We start from the raw sequence: 18,802 nt of genomic DNA, 5'->3' as shown, positions 1-18,802 counted from the left end.
GTTGGAGCTGCTAACGGGACCGTGTTAACCGTGTGTCTGTGCTCGTTGCTGCCGTCGTTTAGGTTTGTCGAACGGCATGGACAGTCATCCCGTCTGCGGCTCTGGGGAGAAGCGGAGTCACCATTGGAGAAGTTACAAGTTGATCATCGACCCGGCGCTTAAGAAAGGCTCGCACAAACTCTACCGCTACGATGGACAGACTTTCAGCATGCCCGTAAGTGGACGCCTTTGACGGTACAATAGTAAGTGAGTAGTCGACCTCCATGATGGGTTACAATGGGACTGCGCTACCGCGGCCACGGCCACGACCCGCCGCTGTGTCCGGACTATTCTCATCGGACACACCGGCCTGACGGTGCAGGCCCACTCTGCAACAAGTAACCGACTGACTATGAAGTTATGGATCATAACCGTAACTCATAGTGTCTCCCCCGATCTCCCACAGAACCCCGGGATACCTCCGGTGGACACCGTACGGGACCCGAGGATCGGCCGCCTTTGGACCAAGTACAAAGAAACGGATCTACCGGTGCCCAAATTTAAGGTCAGCCACCCCCAGCACACTGCAACAGCACCGGGTTAACAGGAGGAAAAGAGGACTGTCAGCAGTGGGAGACACACCCCCCTCACCCATCCCCGGGATCATACTATGACACTGTGATACTCTGATAGTACTGACACTATCATAGTACTCATAGTACTGATACTATCATAGTACTGACACCATCATAGTACTCACAGTACTGACACCATCATAGTACTCACAGTACTGACTCTATCATAGTACTCATAGTACTGACAGTATGGTAGTACTGACACTATCATAGTATGTATAGTACTGACACTATCATAGTACTAATACTATGATAGTAAGAAAGTACTGATTCTATGACAGTGTGATGGTATTGATAATATGATAGTTGTAAGAGGGCTGTTAAACACACACTGGTTTTAACTTTTGGTTGTTTCAAAAACGCTGCTGATGAAGTGATGATCATTAATGATGTGTAATTAAACTGGTGGACCCTGAGGTTGGTTCTGCAGCTGTCAGACCTAAACCCTCCTGATTCAACACTAATACAAACTGACTTTTAACATGCACATGTCTGTTCTTGCAGATCGATGACTGTTACATCGGCCCTGTGCCTCCAAAGGAGGTGACATTCGCACGACTCAACGACAACATAAGGGAAGGATTTCTTATGGACATGTGTAAAAAATTTGGAGAAATCGAGGAGGTTGAGATTCTGTACAATCCTAAGAACAAAAAGCACTTGGGAATTGCCAAAGTAGTTTTTGAAACCGTGAAAGCCGCCAAGGTGGCTGTGCAGTCACTTCACAACACATCAGTGATGGGAAACATCATCCACGTGGAGCTGGACCCCAAAGGTAAACACTGAGCCAGTCCTTTAGGAATCACTTGGGACTGGCACTTCTGCATGTTCACACTGTTTGGTTTCTGCATCACAGACTTATTCACAGTGAGTTTTAGCCTGGTTTGAATTATTGTTAGTCATGGTTGAAACTTTGTGCATGGGCCGGTAACATGGGATAATTGAATGTGATTGAAAGTAAACCTCCTCCCACCAGCTCAGAGCCCAGGGGCTCCATACTCCCTCTGGGCCCAATTTCAGACCTGTAAACAAACACAAATGAGGCGTCTCCCTTCAGATTCACACCATTGAGTCACTTTTTTAGAATTATTGAAATACCACTTACCTTTTGCCTCAGTGACCCCATCAGGGTTAATAGACCATGGTGGCTCTGGAAACTATTGTCTTAATGTGAATGGCTTTAATGCATGACATGTAACAGTTTAACATAAATAACCATTTATATTTTGAGAATATTTATTAGACACATTGGCACTCTTTAGTTGAACTGGTCCCACAGTTTTTTCTATTAAAATAAAGTTGATAAAGTTTTAGTGACTGTTGCATTTAGTGCTGAACACAAACTCTTTTCAACCTTCAGGCATGTGATGTGATTTGGCATAATTTGCTTATCAGTTCTGAATTAAATTTTAGGTTATATTTTGTGTATATAAGAAGAAATGCCAAATTCATTTTTTTGTAATAAATTGGGCATTTTCCAGATTTCCTGACTTTATTGAAAAACACTTTTGAAAATACAATTTAAAAGTTGACATTTCTTCCCTGAAAAATCACAATATTTGTGTATTACATAACTGATTCATTCATTTGTCCATTATGTGATTCCAGATCTGTGAATATGAGTATATTACAGCCCCTGCATGTATATCGCATATTAAGTTTCACATGGGTTCAGTTTAATTCTAACGATATTACTTAATAATATTTTTGAGCTTGATTGATTATATTTATTTCTGTTTATTACATTTTTAGACAGACATGGATTATATATTTGTTGAATCATCTTCTACCATTCTAAAATAAGTGACCTTTTAGTTTGGAAAACAAACCGTGTATGCCGTGTCATTGATGTGTAGTTTGAGGTTTTTTATATTTAACAGTGTTCTTTCAGTCATGCCTGATTAGATGGAGTTAAGTCTGCTGGTGTCAGTGGGTCCATTGTCTTAAAAGTTTGAGTATGAGTATTGTTTTTATCCTATTGTTTTGTCATCCTCCAGGTGAGAATCGCCTCAGGTACTTCCAACTCCTGATGAACGGCAGCTACACCCCACGGACCCTGCCTGTTGGTGGAGAGGAGACCAGAGAAGTGTCCCCTCGTACTTTAGCTGAAGCCTTGCTGGTAAAAACCTGATCCATAATATGGCATTAAAAAAATATATTGAATGTGAGAGAAATGTTAGTGTTAGAAGTCTTAAAGTTCTTTAATGTATTAAACAGTGTCCAGTTGCAAGTGAGGTTGGACTGGAGACTTTTCCACATACTTGTGTAAATGTGATCACTGTCTCTGGTCAGTCTAAGCTGAGGTGTATATTTAAGTCCATTTCCCTCCTGCAGCAGGTGGTAGTGGAGGGTTACAACCTAATCCTACCTTTTTCATTGGAGTAAAAAGACACAGATCCCCTTCAGCCAATGCCTATGTACTGTTATCCACTGGTTTACTCTTTGAATGGTCCTGTCGGGAGAAACCTAGGAACATACCTGCTGAGACATTAAGTGGAAAAACATTACAATATCTGTACATTTGTGTTTACGTGTTACCGGGTCTGATTTGTAGAGTGTACTCTAGAATAAGTCTGTTAGGTTAGTCAGTATTCTCTTCTCTTTTACTATCTGTATCAGCATTTTCTAAGTTTGCTTTATCGTCCTACACACCTCCCTCAGGTAAAGCAGCTGCACGCTGAAAATGACAGGTTTTAATGAAGGTTTGAATGAATAAGACACGCCTGCTTGGTTCTGTATGAGGTTATCTTTTGCACATGGGCAGAAAGTTTCTCTGAAACAAGTTCACTGAGATGAGAGATTCTAAATAAAATCACAGTGGCTGCATCCTGGACTTAGATAATTGTGACTTGTTTAAAGAAAAAAAGGTGAGGATAGTTCTTAATTTAAAGATACGATGTAGACTTCATAATCAAATTGTGAGGCCAATGAATCTCTAAAGGAGACATAAACCAGTCTGATGTTCTTCCCCCTGTTCCAGAATGATAATAGTCTTTAGTAGACGTTCTCCAGTAATGGGTCAAACCTAAAACACAGCGATAGTTGTGGCAGTGGGAGGAGTCCTGTGACCTAAACACATGTATTTGTTTATGTTGTGAGGAATGAAAGGTTCATTAATTCGAGGGTCTGTTCCAACCTGATTTATTTAAATGTTTGTTGTTGTGTGTTTTCTCAGGCCTGTGAGCCCATCCGGAGGCTGTCAGAGAGTGGTGTGTCGGCGGTTGGTGGGCCCTTACCCCCCAGCAGCTCCAGTACTCCTCTGTCCCTGGAGACGGGCTACTCCAGTTTAAGGCAGGACACACCCCAGTCCCAGGGAACCCCCCACACCCCCCGCCAGTCAGGGACACCCTTCTCTCAAGACTCTGGTTACTCCGGCCGCCAGATGACGCCGGCGTACCAGTCCGCTCGGCCCGAAACCTCTGGAGGATACAAGTCCCGCAGACATGAGAGTAAGTTTCAGGATGCGTACAATCGCAGACCAGAGCGACCTCAGTACCGCAGCAGCATGTACCGCGGTACTGCGTCGGAACAGGCCTCCTTCAAACAGCATCAGCTCACCCCACCAGAGCCCCCGCCCTCCACGCCCTCTTTCCCTTACACAGCGCCGACTCCTGCCACGCCAACTTTTAAATCTGCCTTTTCACCATACCAGGCCCCTGTGCCCCCTGCCTTCCCCCCCTCAGAACCAGCCTTCCATCACCCGCCCCAAAGGGAGGGCGAGTACCTCCGGCCGCCACAACCCCCTCTGGCAGCTCCCACCGATTTCCTACCAGTCAAGGACAGACCAGAGACTCCGCCGATCCCCGAGCCCCCCCCAGAACCCTTACCCCATCCGACCACCCCCCCTCCCCAAACCCCTGAGCAGTGCCCCTCGCCGGGCTCCCCCACCCTGGATTCGGAGCGCAACAGCCTGGATTCTCGCATTGAAATGCTCCTCAAGGAGAAAAGGACGAAGCTTCCTTTCCTGGCGGAGCGAGACTCTGACACCGATGTGCGAATGGAGGGAAGTCCCATCTCCTCCTCATCCTCGCAGTTATCCCCCATTCCCCCCTACTCGGGTGGAGCTCCAGGGGGACAGAAGAGTTCCCGTCCGTCCAGCACAGGCCTGGAGGACATCAGTCCAACGCCACTGCCAGACTCTGAGGACGATGAGCCCATTCCTTCTACTGCCCCACTCATCAAGAGGATGGGTTCGCCCGTCTACGAGAAGAAGAGCAATAGCGACCTCAAAGATGGACATTATCGAAGCCACACCCCCACAGATAAAATGGACACGGTAAGACAACTTTTTTTTTTCTCTTATTTTCACAAATACTTGAAAAATAACTGGCTGCTCACATCCAGAATATGTTTGTCATATTTTCCATAGAGATTATCCCATTGGAGTCAGATGTAGGTTAAATGAATGTATGTGTTGTCAGAGCATCACAGCTGTGAGTTACAGTTACACACAAGGCTCAGGGATTGAGCTTTAGTTTCAGATGGGTAATAGTAAACTTTCCCTTTTTGTCTTTGTTTTTTCTACTACCAATTGATGAAAGTTTCAGTTTCACAACAGACCATATCACCAGAGGTAGAAACGTGACCATTTCCAGTTAACGTCATTTTAATTTGTGCATGTGGATGAAAGATAAAAAACAACTTTAATCTTAGCTGTAAAAATATATTTATTTATTTGATCATTTTTTGATGTTTAATATGAAGGATATTAAGTAGTTTGCATGAAACAAAAGAGCACTTCTAGACTCATAACTTGTCTTACTCATTTCTCTGAAGGTGTCTGTATCTATGGTTCAACCACCTGTGATGTTGCGTTACTACCATAGTTAGCAGTTTTGTAAATGTCTCGTTGGAGAACTGAGGACTCCTCTTTCCTCTTTCTAATACTCACAAACACACACACACACACACACACGGAGGGAAACCGTTTGACTGTTGGCCTCATTCAGCCTCATACTTCCTGGTTCTGCTCAGCCTGACAGTCAGGATTGGTTGCAGTCATTCTTGTCTCATATTTCAAGTTTGTACAAAGCAAACAGTGCAAACAGGTCATTTGGGTGTGATGATTCCTTTTTTTTGAAAGCTTCTAAAGATATGGGTCAGATTTATTTCATTAAAGTCAGTTGGAACTCTAATCAGTGATGGAGCCGATGGATGAACTGCAGAGTTTTTGTGAAATGTGTCTGTATAAAATGTTGAAGAAAGAGAAGTGTGTTTTAAACACTCTGATTATCAGTGTGCCATAACAAAAATACAGCTGATTCTTTTAAAATATAGTTTTTGCAAAGAACCTAAACTTAAGGCTGTGTGACAATTTTGTGACAGTTTTGACAGAAAAACATGTTTAAGTTCTTCACGATTTGTATATTTTTAATCTTTGATTTTCAGTGTTAAAACTACAGTGTTTGACAGTTTTGCAGCATCAGTGGACAAAAAAAATCGCCATATGAGGACATGAGAACTCTGCATCTGTTCCCTCCTTGTGTTTTCAGGCTCTACGAAAACTACCCTGTGATGCACATTTTTAGTAAATCTCAGGTGTTTTCAGAGGGTTGAACAGGTAGGAGGGTTGAATGTTTGATCAGCGGCTGTAATTACCAATCATTGTTCAGATGGACACAGTTCTGCTCTAATCCATGTCTTATTGTGGAAGCCTGGAAAAGTGGCTTTTAAAAATGTGTGCAGTAGAGGTTAAATTATATTCTATATTTTGTTGTGATGGGCAGGAGTTAAGTTGCGTAAGGTACTGAAGACAATAATATACAGTATTTTCTATGTCAGTTTTGCATAAGTCTCTTCACTCATTGGCATAAGAGGTACATTTAACAGGTAGGGAAAACATGAATTAAATAAACATTCATGTCAACAGTAAAGGTCAGATGGTTGTATTAAAAATAAACCTTTGTCAGTATTTAGACAGTGTTTTGCCTTTATCGCACAGGCTCATCAGTCATCAGGAGAAGACATGGAGATCTCAGACGATGAGATGCCGGGGACGCCCATCAGCGGAGCCGAGTGTGGAAAAGGCATCGTTGTAAACTCTGCAGTGTCTCCGATGCAGACCATTTCCATCCTTCCGCACGGATTTGCCCCTCTACCCCACCAGGCTGGATTTGCAATGTCACACCACCACCTCCCTCCCCACTCTGCCGTCCCGGGGCATCACATGGCCGGTCATCACGGAGTACACCCACATATGCTGCCACATTTAAGTCACTACACCCACAGCATGATGCCGCTGGTGCAGATGGAGCTGATGAACTGTTTACGGTGGGAACAGTGGAGCACGGTGCCCATGTCCTTCCAGATGCAGCAGCAGATGTTGAGTCGCATGGCTCAGACTTATCCTTATCCACATTTTATGGACAGCAGTGCATCTGGGCCTTTTGGGGGGCCCTACCAACCTTTGTCAATGGGCACATCTACAGGTGGTGCAGGAGCACCTGGACAACAGTGGCAGCACCAGAACGTACCAAAGTTCAACCCCACTGTTCCTCCACCGGGATACGAGTCCAAGAAGGAGGATCCTCACAAGGCGACGGTGGACGGTGTCCTGCTGGTCATTGTCAAAGAGCTGAAGGCCATCATGAAGAGGGACCTTAACCGCAAGATGGTGGAGGTGGTGGCGTTCAGGGCCTTTGACGACTGGTGGGAAAAGAAAGAGCGCTTAGCCAAGGTAGGTTATTAGAGCCCTCAGTTTGACTCATGTTAAAAATGACTATGACCAGAACTGTGACTACAGCAACAGTCTGTTCCACAGAAATAAGTCAGTGAACAGAGTTGGTTAATGAAAAATTCTGATACTGATATTTGTTTAAGATGAAAATTTATACTGTCTCTTATTTTTGTCTCTGTCATGTCACAAAGACAAGGACAAAATTCTGTCAGGTTTCACAATTTTTGACAGCTGTTAAAGTGAAATTGTAAAGATGAGTTGAATGGTTAAATACTCAAGCTTTACATTGGTTTTGCCTCGGTTTAATTTATTTTAGTGTTGATCTCCTCACCTGCTGCTCTTGAACTTGGCATAGGAGTAGTTTCTCAGTTTTTGTGCCCTTTTGTCTTGATTTGAACTAAAATTCAGTCACGAAACTCTTGTTTTGCCTCTTACAAACAGCTTTGTTCTGTTGTTTTTTTTTCTCCAGGCGTCTTTGACTCCAGTAAAGGGTGGGGAGGGGAAAGAGGAAGAAAGACCCAAACCCAAAGAAACTATGGGTTCAAGTCTGTTGGAGAACTGGAATAAGGGGGATGGACTGGGCTACGAGGGAATGGGTTTGGGCATCGGTCTGCGGGGAGCAATCCGTTTACCCTCCTTTAAGGTCAGCCTTCACACGGTGATGAGGACGGAGGACGTTCACTTACTTTTCTAGTGGCACTTAGAGCATTGGCACTTAGAGCGTGATGCTTAATGGTTGCGTGTTGTGTTCAGGTGAAAAGGAAAGGCCCTCCTGAAACAGCAGCATCAGGGGACAACAAACGAGCCAGGCCTTCCACTCCAGTCGATGACGAGTTGGAGGATGAAGGTCAGTGTCTTTTATTGATAAAGCAGATAAAATACAAACCAATTGTATATGTATTCTATGGTATATGACTGTGAAAATGATATGTAATGTAATTATATATATATATATATATATATATATATATATATATATATATATATATATATATATATATATATATATATTCACAGCTATAGATGTTTGTATATTTAGAGCTTTATATATATTTATTTATTTATTTTTTTCTGTTGTATTGACCATTTCTTTCCTGCTGTTTTTTTTTAATTATTATACTTGGATGGAGTGACTGCAACCCCCAGTCATTTCCCCCTGGGATTAATAAAGTATTCTGATTCTGATTGGGTTTAATCTCCGTTAGACCGGGATCGAGACCGAGCTGAACTACCAACAGATAGTTCTAAAATGGACGGTGATGGTACGTCAGCCAAACGGCGACACTCCCGGCCCCTGGAACTGGACAGTGAAGGAGAGGAGGAGGTGGACACATCAGGGAAGGAGGAGGAGTCGCTGTCGGACAAAGAAGGAGAAGAACGCCAGCAGATAGAGGCTGTAGAGAGGCCGTCATCTGATAAAGTAAGTCTGGTTGATGAATGTTCATGATGTGCACTTCTGTTATGGCAAATTTGTGGAATCCTTTTGTGCATGTGAACATATTTTCATGTGTAACCTTTAGGAGAGTGTAGATGACAGTGATGAGGACAACGACAGAGACTCATCCAGTGTCAGTGCATCGTCAGATTCGTCTGATGAAGGTATTTCACATCAACACTTGGCTTTTTTTGTCCGTTTCCTGCTGCTGATCGTCACTTTGCTGTTTTTCAGAAGCAGAAAGTTCAGATTCTTCCAAGGTGAGCTCCGACTCCTCAGCCCAAAGCGAGGACTCCTCTGAATATGAGTTAAGCTCAGAAGAGGATGAGGATGAGGAGGAGGAGGAAGATGAGAAGGAAACAGAGGAGGTGGAGGATGACAGCAAAGGGGCAGTGACCTCCTCATCTTCATCTCCTTCCTCATCTTCATCTTCTGATGAAAATGAGGAGGGTGAGACAGAGACCAAAGAGGCCCCGAGTCCTCCTGCAGGACCAGTGGAAATCCAGGAGGAACCGAGTAGAGACGATCTGAAAAACAAGTCCAGACCTAGAAGTCGAAGTCCTGAAGACACAAAACCAGCATCACCGAAAGGTTCTCACCTCAGTCCTGCCCCTCATTCAACACATCGCATTAACTCTCACATATTGAAAGAAATAGCAACTTTTTCTTATCATAAATAAACCATTACAGCTATAATATGTAATATTTCAACACCAAAATGTCTAATACTGACATTATGTTACACACTTTATCCACTATATAAATAAATAAATATATATATATATATATATATATATAATATAATATATTTCACTTTTTGAACATGATTTAATGTTCATGTTTAATTATTTTATTAGAATATTAGAATTAAATGACCTCAATATTTGTTAAACTTAAATGTGTTGGTCTTTATGATGATACACAAGTCAGAAACTAAATAAATGTATGTCTTTGTCTTCTAGTTAAAGACCGAGATCTCAGCATTGACGGTCCCATTCCAGCTGCATCTGAACCTCGTGAGCCTGTTTCTAACCTTCGACCGCCCACGCCAACAGGTGGCGTCGCTGATGGTGACCACGAGACGACAGTCAAGGGTAAACCCGAGCCTCAGGAAGTAACCTGTCCCCCCCCTCGATTAACCACCCCCCACTCAAACACACCTGCTCCCAAATCCAGCTTGGCGTCTTTAACGCACCTCCCTCTTCCTCCTCACCTGGCAGTAGAAGGTCGTTCCCTCCTCCATTCCCCCCCTGGCTCCCTACCTGAACTCCCCCCACGGCCTCGGCTGCCCACAGACGAGGATGTCCCCCGTACACCGGGCAGGGACCTGATGGACCGGGCCCAGAGTCTGGGGAAGTCCCAGAGCACCGACACGGTGCCCGTCACCCCGGGCAGCGACGCCCCACTGACGGGCTCCAGTCTGTTACTGAGCTCCCCTCACGTTCCTGGAAGCCCCTTTTCCTACCCTGCCCAGTCCCCCATCCTGAGTGGGGGTGTGCCCCGTACCCCAGGCAGAGACTTAACCTTCACCCCTGTTTTCCCCGACCCCACAGCGGCAGGAGTGACCAGGAAGCCCTCCGCCGATGCCCTGAACGATCGGCCAGTGTTCAAGGAGCCGCCCACCAGTGCCTTGACGACCCCGGTCCCGTCGTCCGGCGCCGACCACGCTGCCGGAATCCCCGAACACCCAACCTCTGACCTCCAGGTCGACGCCCCAGTGCCCGCCGACTCTACACCAACAAAGAAGAAGGCGGGACGACCCAAAGCCAAGAAGGGTCCAGCCGTGTCTGAAGCCGAGGAGCTTTTGGAGGCGTCATCAGAGTCAGCGACACTGCCTCACGAAGCCGGTTTCGACCTGTCTCTGCAGGTGAGGCCCGCGACGTCCCCTGACCACCCGAGTCTGGACTTCAGAGAACCCCCCGCAGAGCCTCAGACCGTCCTCCCCCCAGCCGACACCTTCCTGCCCTTCGAAGACGACCAACCTGTGGCTGTGAAGCCGGTGCGGAGGACTCGCCGAGGCTGGGAGGAGCTTCTGCTGGGCAGTCTGTCTCCTGTGACCACGCCCCCCCGGCCATACTTCAGCCCGCGCTCAGACTTTGAGGAAATGACCATTCTGTATGATATCTGGAACGAGGGCATAGACGAGGAGGACATCCGGCTGCTGCAGATCACATACGACAAGATGCTTCAGCAGGACAACGGCAACGACTGGCTCAACGACACACTGTGGGTCAACCACCCTCATATCCTTTATTGTCCAATACCCAGCAGGCTTTGTGTTTGAGGTTGGGATGGGGGCAGGAAGAATGTCTCTAAACTGTGCGTGTGAATGTTTGAGGGTGGTCAGAGGGGATGTTGACGCCCCAGGGCAGCTGTGGCTACAAACGTAGTTTACCAACATCAGGGTGAGAATTTGAGAGTAAATGAATAATGGATCCATTGTACGTGTATATAAATCTAAGCCATTATTGTTATTATTATTAATAATAATAATAATAATAATAAATTTAATCGATCCAGTTCTGTAACGGTACTTCTGTTTTCAGATGAAAATTAACATTAACTTTTAAACTGTGACTGTAGTTACTTGCTATTTTTTAATTAAAAAAATGTATAATTAATATATAATTAATGTTATTTGGTAGGAGAGAACAACAGCGTTATTTAGACCTAATCATTATCAGAGGCTCAGATTTTATAATGATCGTGTGAAATAAATGCTATAAATTATGTAGTGTTCACTCAGTTTTCAGTATAAAAGTAAATGCAGGACTAGATGGATTGAAAATCACAGAAATGCATCACAAACAAAACAAGAATTAGTATGAAAAAAAAGCAAAACAATACACAAATTGACTTATTTTTCTATTTTTCTATCTCCAGTTTCATTAAGAAAACTGCTAATATCAGAGTTTATTGGTACTGTTTTCATTGTTCATCCTTAGTTTACAGTCAATTATTTATACATGTATATGTCAGTGATAGAGCTGTCACAGTAGTCAAGTTTAAGTTGACAATTATCAGACAAATAATTGGATTAATTGAATTATTTATAGTTGAATTATACAGCTGATAAAGAAGAACCATTTATTGGCATAGGATTATAAAATATATAACTTAAATAGTATCTGTTTTGTTAATAACAACTGATCATGGAAGCTGTGATATAACTTATACAAGTATACAAAACTCATTACTAAATTATTCACTCAATAAATAATGCACATAAATCATAGCAGTGCTCATGGTGATGAAATTAAAAAGATTCAAATGATTCTGTGGAACAATGTGGAAATTATAACAATCTATTATTCCTGCCTTTTTCCTCAAACCGTTTTAATACAGGTGAATGTAAATTATTATCAGGTTATGAAAAATAAGGATTATTTGAAATAACAACAGATTAGAATAGATCTTTTATTGTCATTGTTACAGGAACAATGAGAATCTGTTTAGTAGTTCTGTTTCTGTTAAGCAGACTGTATAAAAATATCACACAAAATACTGGAAAAAAACCTGAACATTTTTTTTAATTATTATTATTATTATATTATTTGTATTATATCCTGCTACATATAAAAAATAGAATCCAAATGTGACTCAGATGAGCCATTAAAGCCCAGATTTAAAAACTAAACTTTATAAAGCAGCAGTTCTTTGTACAACTAGAATACAATATTTGCATTTTACTGCAATTGATTTTGTTTTACATTCTTTGATTTATTCATTTAATCTACTTCTGAGTCTATTTTTTCTGTTTTTATATAGAATTTGCTTTTATTCCCTGAATGTTTGTTCTATTTATGTAAAGCACACTGAATTTAAACTGTCATGTGTTAAATAAACTTTCTACCTTCATGGGAGAGAAAGAATCAGGAAAAAGTTCGTGGGTTGAAAAGGCTTTTTGGTGAAATCAGTTGTTTTTCTAGTCTGTCAGTGCATCATACAGTGTAATTCAGTGTGTTTTGCTTAAAGCAACATCCAGACAAAAATAAAATAAAATGCTTCAATAGTAAAAGATGATGATGATAATAGTAAGAAAACTTATTAAAAAATGAATTAGTACAATACATTGATTCTTAGTGTTATTAAAAGAAACTCTAGTGTTCTGGAATTACAGTTCATTAACAAAGGAGCATGTTTTAGAACTAAATTACTGGTACTTAAAAAGAGAAGTAATTTAATGTGTGTACTGTATATTTTTTTTTTTTGGGGGGGGGGGGGGGGGGGGGGGGGTTGACATTTGTTTACTGGCAGTATTTGGTCTGTGTTGTCCAGACTAACGCCCCCTGGTGGTGGCTTTGAGCTCCATGTTTGAACAAAAGTACTCAGGGACGCTGAATCCAAGTGTTTGATTAATAACATGGATACAAAACATAGGACACGACAAATGTCATAATTTAATTCATTCATTTTCTGAATCTGTGAAAATTTTCAGGTTTTGTGGCTGTGATGTTTATCTCAGCCACCGATGGACAGGACTCAACATTTTATATCACAATAAATGGTTTTATATCTTTGGAGGTAATTTAGTTTACGCTGTCATCTACACTTACAGAATGTTTGACTTCTTATTCATTTAAATTGACTCTTATTAGGTTAAATATATTTATCATTAAATTTGTTCTGCCTGTACATTTCTGAAATATTTATCATGTTCTGACCATGAATAATCTTTATAAATCATTTTGTTAGCCTCATGGCATAATTGCCTAAGTCATACACTATATAGACAAAAGTTTTGGGACACATTGAATTCAGATGTTTCTTTTCTAGCGGGTCTGGAATAAAAAACAATAATGACAAATATAGTTTTACATAGTGATAAATACATTATTATTATTGATGTTTATATCTCAAATCATCATGAACAGGACATCTTACAGCTGTAGACATGATGTGTCCCAATATTTTTGTCCATATAGTTTATAAACATCAATATTTCCTTAAAGTTTAATAGGAGATTTCTCTTCCTAAGTAAGATGTGAAGAAAATTGATGGGTAGTTGTGGTACAAAATTATTATTTACATTCAGAGCACGACAAATATTTTAGAAATTTAGAGGTAGAACATTTAAAATCATAGTCATGGATAAAATCAATCAATAAATCAGTGTTGAAAGAAATGAAGTAAAAACTACTTCTGAGGCATTTTGGAATCAAAGAAAATTTAAACTAAACTAACCAATGCAATGTAATGATATTTATCATAACATAAAACTATATTTTGTCATTTGTCATTATTGTTTTGTATCCCAGACCCTTGTTAGAAAAGAAACACCTGAATTCAACGTGTCCCAATACTTTTGTCCATATAGTGTATGACTTGGGCAATTATGCTATGAGGATAACAATAAGTAAATATCAGGATCATTTAACTCTTACAAAGGAAGAAAAAAAGTACCTTTAAAATTAAATGAAATATTGATTTGACATTTTTCAATTATGGACAGCTGACATGAACATGTGTGTCATGATACCATTTCAAATCAACAGGAATGTGAAATCCTCTCACATACATGTTCGATGTGCCCCAGTATTTTTGTCCATTTATTATGTTTTGAGCCGTAGAAGTGTTTTGCCCTTTCATTTGTTAAACCTATGAAGGTTTGTCCTTGACTCCTCTGAACCAACCAATGTCCCTGGAGTAAAGAAGAGAGAAAAGAGAAGAGACGACGGCATGAGGGATCACATGACTGGATGTGCACGAAGCGAAGGATATTATAAAATCGACAAGAAGGACAAGATTAAATACCTTCAGAGCACTCGGTTACAGTCTGAGGAGCCGCCGCTTGATACACAGGTGACTCTGATTCCACATGCAACATTATATGCGCAGTTCATGTAAATCTGTGTGTGACGCTGTGTTTTCTGTGTCCAGGGTATGAGTATTCCTGCTCAGGTCCCCGCCTCCACCAGAGCCGGGTCCGAACGGCGCTCAGAACAGCGCCGACTACTGTCGTCCTTTGCATGTGACAGCGACCTGCTCAAGTTCAACCAGCTCAAGGTGAACCGAACAGAACCACAACAAAAACAAACAAACCCAAAAAATAAATGAAACAAAACTGCATAAAGCAACAACAACAACAAAAAGAAACAAAAACACAAACAAAACAAAAAAATCCCCCCCCCCCCCCCACCCCCCCCCCGCAAAACACAAGACTGAACAAAATCCCCCCCAAAAATCAAACAAAATCACAAAAACTAAAATTAACTGAATACAACTGATCAAATCCACAGCAGATACAAACAAAAAACAAACAAAACACAAACAAAACAAACAAAAACATAAAGCCAAAAAAAAAAATTAAACTGAAGAAAACTGAAGGTCAATTTTATTTCTGTAGCACATTTACAACAATGCAAAGTTCCCAATGTGCTTTACAAGGATATAGATAAAAATACCAAGATATGATAAAACTAGTAAAAATATATCAGATAAGATTAACAGTATATATACAGAATATATACTAAAAGCAAGGCCACAACAAAAAACAAAGCCAAAAAAATGAACAAAACCAAAAATGACAAACAAAAAACAAACAAAACTGAACAAAACCCCCAAAATAATAAAATAAAAACACAAAAATACTAACAAAACCAAGAAATAACCCAACAAAACTGAAGAAAACAAAACACAAAAACAAGCAAAAGCAAAAAAAATGAACAAAACCAAAGACGACAAACCAAAAACAACATAATGTGCGTGCACTTGAAAACCTTCGGCCTGACTTATTAGGTGCACTACTGCCCCCAGTGGCCTGACTTATCAGTGCATGGCAAAGTTTTTGGACATACGAATGGGCGGACAGATGACCAACTGATGACAATACCCTGCGGCCAGTGTGGCCGAGGGAATAACTGAACAAAACTGAACAAAATCCCCTAAATCATCAGACAAAAATACAAAAATATTAACAAAACCAAAAAATAACCCAACAAAACTGAAGAAAACAAAAAACAAACAAAACTGAACAAAGCCAACAAACAATACCAAAAACCTCTCAAAACAAACAAAAACAAACCAAACCCATCTCAGATCCAGTGTGAATTTAGAAAAACAGAGGAGTCTTTAAGGCTGGATCTTATTACATCAATAACACATCATTTGATGCGGTTTCTTTTTGTTAAAATGTGTTTTTAATTGTATTCTTTCAGTTCCGTAAAAAGAAGATCCGGTTCTGTAAATCCCACATCCACGACTGGGGTTTGTTTGCCCTGGAGCCGATCGCAGCTGATGAGATGGTCATCGAGTACGTCGGACAGAACATCCGACAGGTCAGACCTCCTTCACTGCGTTACTTATGTCTTATCACTGAACACCTGATTGAGCTTCCACCAAATATGTTCTTTTGTGGACTTGTATTTACTAATGTTTCAGACATGAGGCTCATTCACCGTCTTAAATCCACCTGTATATTTAATGATGAATACCTTTATTAGGCTTTGACTGAGGTGCATATCCACATATCTACTTTATGATACAATACGAGATTCTCGTATATAAAGTTTACCGTATATTCAGTTTACATCCAGGTGGATTATGTGGATGTGGGTTTCTCCCTGTTTCCTGCTGCTTCTATGTGAAAAAACGTTTCCAGGTCAATGGACATTAAATGTAAAGTATTTGTATTTGTAAACAATGACTGCAGGTGATTGCTGACATGCGTGAGAAACGCTACGAAGAGGAGGGAATCGGTAGCAGTTACATGTTCCGTGTTGACCATGACACCATCATAGACGCCACCAAATGTGGCAACTTTGCCCGTTTCATCAACCACAGCTGTAACGTAAGACGACACTTACTTGTGTTTTACATTAAAGCTTCAGAACCACAGAACAGAATTTAAAATGAGTTCATATTGTAACGTTGCCTGTTTTTTTTTTGTTTTTTTTGTTTGTTTTTTTTTTGCTTTTAGCCCAACTGTTATGCAAAAGTCATCACAGTGGAATCCCAAAAGAAGATTGTGATCTACTCAAGACAACCCATCAACGTCAACGAGGAGATCACGTATGATTATAAGTTCCCCATTGAGGATGAGAAGATCCCCTGTTTATGCGGAGCAGAGAACTGTAGGGGAACGTTGAATTAAGACTATGTAGAGTAACGTCCCTGTCCCTGAAGTCTGGACCGTCTGCAGGCGTGCACGGATTCCACGATAAAACACCAGAAATGACCTGGACGTCTTTAATGACGGTGAACGCAGACGTCGACAGGATGGAGTTCAGATACATGTGCGGCATTTTTCACATATTGAACTCTAGATTGTTTACGATTTATGGTGCTCTCGAAATGAAAAAGCCTAGTTTTTTACGTCTGCCAGTGACAGACTTGACTTGCTGGTGCAGTGTTTCATGGCTGTGGTCAGTGTCGTACAGTATTTCATCACGGTTCCTTCCACGTATCGTCCTGGTTTGTGCACATTTGCGTTTCTCTCAGTTCGTCTCATAAGCTTTACCTCCACCACAGGTACAAAACCAACACATACTCACATGTTTTAGCTGCTTTTTCTAACACTGCTGAGACGCACAAACTCACCAGGAAAACGACTCTGTTTGGGAGAAGGCGTGATCTGCGTCCCAAAACGCTAAAAAACGCCGAAAAAACATCAAAACCATGGCCCGGTTGGCGCCAAGGACTGAAATCCTGCTCTCTTTCCCCTACCTCTGCACCATTTTCCTGGAAATGATAGAAATCATACTGATTAAGCGACAAAAAATTCAACTCCTGCCACTAATCTGGAATATGTGATTACCTTTGACCAGCCAACAGTGGATCATGCTGCTTCCTCTTAGTTTATGCAAAGTTAAAAGACGTGCAACAATTTGTATTAATCATATTCCAGTGTTTTTCAGTTTGGTTTAGTTTCTTGCTTGTTTCTTCAACGACACTATATTTGTGAGTGAATGAGTATGTATCAGCCTTTGTTGGTGTCTGTGAATATAAGCACATCGCCCCCTGCAGGCCGCCGTGCAGAAGGCCAACCAATTATTTAGAGCAAGAAAATGAACATTTAATCAGTTCCCGTCTACATTCACCCGTCAGAATCAGACAATATTTGCAATCCAGGTTTATTCCAGATCTCCAGTTTCTGTAGAATTGGAACAAGACCATGAATTCTTAGTCATTTTAAGTGCCATATGGATCTGTAACTGTCTTCGTTTAAGTCTGTTTTGGGGGCTGTGCGGAGGTCCTGTTGGTCCTGTATTCACTTTATTTTCCTCTTCACTGCTCCACTTCGTCGTTTTCATCCACCAGTGTTTGTTTCCTGTGTCTCCTCATCTTAGGCTGCACACTTCTGTCATTCTTTCAAGCTTAAGATGATTTTTTTTTTTTTAATTGCTTATGCACTTGCGAGGCTTTCTCCTTCACATCCTGTCTCGCCACTCAGTCACCCCCATAAACCTACCTAACCCCCCCCCCCAACAGACCAAGTCGTTGCTCTTCATTCAGTTGGTTTGAATATGGAGATTTTCTTGTTTTTTTGTGTTTATATTGTAAATGATAACTTGTACAGAAGATCTAAAGGTTTTTATCTTCAGAGGTTAGTACTTTTAAGATGTATCATTCTCTTTTTTTAACAAAAGACTGAGTATTTAAAATATTTTCAGGGATATGTGAAAGGAAGGTCTGAGGGTTTAAAGAGTAGTCTATTTAAAGCTAAAGGTCCACTGTGTACAGGAAAAGTCTCCACCTCCCTTTGTAAGATTGTTTCTTGTAGAAACGTCTTCATTTTCTGCCCATCTGCTTTACAATCCTAAAGAGTGTAAATAGTCCAACTGTGAATACGATACAGATGCTACATGAAAACAGCTCAGCGGAGACGATCTATGGAACATGATGTGCTGAGAGTTGAGCTGGTAGCAGCAGATTCAGCTTGTGTCAAGCTTTGTGTTTTGTATTTTCTGTTGTAAATTCTATGAAAAGTTGTTTGCCGTGTGGAAAAAAAAGCAAAAAGGTGAGGAATGGGCATGAGAGGAGGACTGGACCCTCGGCCCATTTCTCATGTCTATTTATTACACAACAAATGTATGAATGGAAGAATGGAAATAAAGCAATTTTGCATACATCTATAAA

The 18,802-nt window shown here is 41.2% G+C and overlaps 1 protein-coding gene across 3 annotated transcripts in view; it reads left to right on the top strand.

The window, feature by feature from the left end:
- The window catches only part of setd1ba (SET domain containing 1B, histone lysine methyltransferase a), a 19,419-nt gene extending 617 nt beyond the window's left edge, over nucleotides 1–18,802 (top strand). The window contains exons 2-19 of one of the 3 annotated variants that reach the window (XM_030149245.1): nucleotides 63–214; nucleotides 446–544; nucleotides 1,119–1,389; nucleotides 2,612–2,733; nucleotides 3,790–4,890; nucleotides 6,556–7,290; nucleotides 7,760–7,933; nucleotides 8,044–8,137; nucleotides 8,496–8,710; nucleotides 8,811–8,889; nucleotides 8,960–9,316; nucleotides 9,688–9,819; nucleotides 10,279–10,968; nucleotides 14,355–14,527; nucleotides 14,606–14,731; nucleotides 15,883–16,002; nucleotides 16,377–16,514; nucleotides 16,644–18,802. In XM_030149245.1, the coding sequence (XP_030005105.1) occupies nucleotides 63–214; nucleotides 446–544; nucleotides 1,119–1,389; nucleotides 2,612–2,733; nucleotides 3,790–4,890; nucleotides 6,556–7,290; nucleotides 7,760–7,933; nucleotides 8,044–8,137; nucleotides 8,496–8,710; nucleotides 8,811–8,889; nucleotides 8,960–9,316; nucleotides 9,688–9,819; nucleotides 10,279–10,968; nucleotides 14,355–14,527; nucleotides 14,606–14,731; nucleotides 15,883–16,002; nucleotides 16,377–16,514; nucleotides 16,644–16,817 (4,952 nt within the window). In that variant the 3' untranslated portion in view covers nucleotides 16,818–18,802. Of the gene's footprint in view, nucleotides 1–62; nucleotides 215–445; nucleotides 545–1,118; nucleotides 1,390–2,611; nucleotides 2,734–3,789; nucleotides 4,891–6,555; nucleotides 7,291–7,759; nucleotides 7,934–8,043; nucleotides 8,138–8,495; nucleotides 8,711–8,810; nucleotides 8,890–8,959; nucleotides 9,317–9,687; nucleotides 10,969–14,354; nucleotides 14,528–14,605; nucleotides 14,732–15,882; nucleotides 16,003–16,376; nucleotides 16,515–16,643 lie in introns of all 3 variants that reach the window. The other 2 variants (XM_030149244.1, XM_030149243.1) reach the window with 2 other exon arrangements.

Source organism: Sphaeramia orbicularis, chromosome 12 (genome assembly GCF_902148855.1).
Source record: "Sphaeramia orbicularis chromosome 12, fSphaOr1.1, whole genome shotgun sequence".
In the NCBI taxonomy this organism is placed as follows: Eukaryota; Metazoa; Chordata; class Actinopteri; order Kurtiformes; family Apogonidae; genus Sphaeramia; species Sphaeramia orbicularis.
This window is presented reverse-complemented; position numbering and strand designations above follow the sequence as displayed.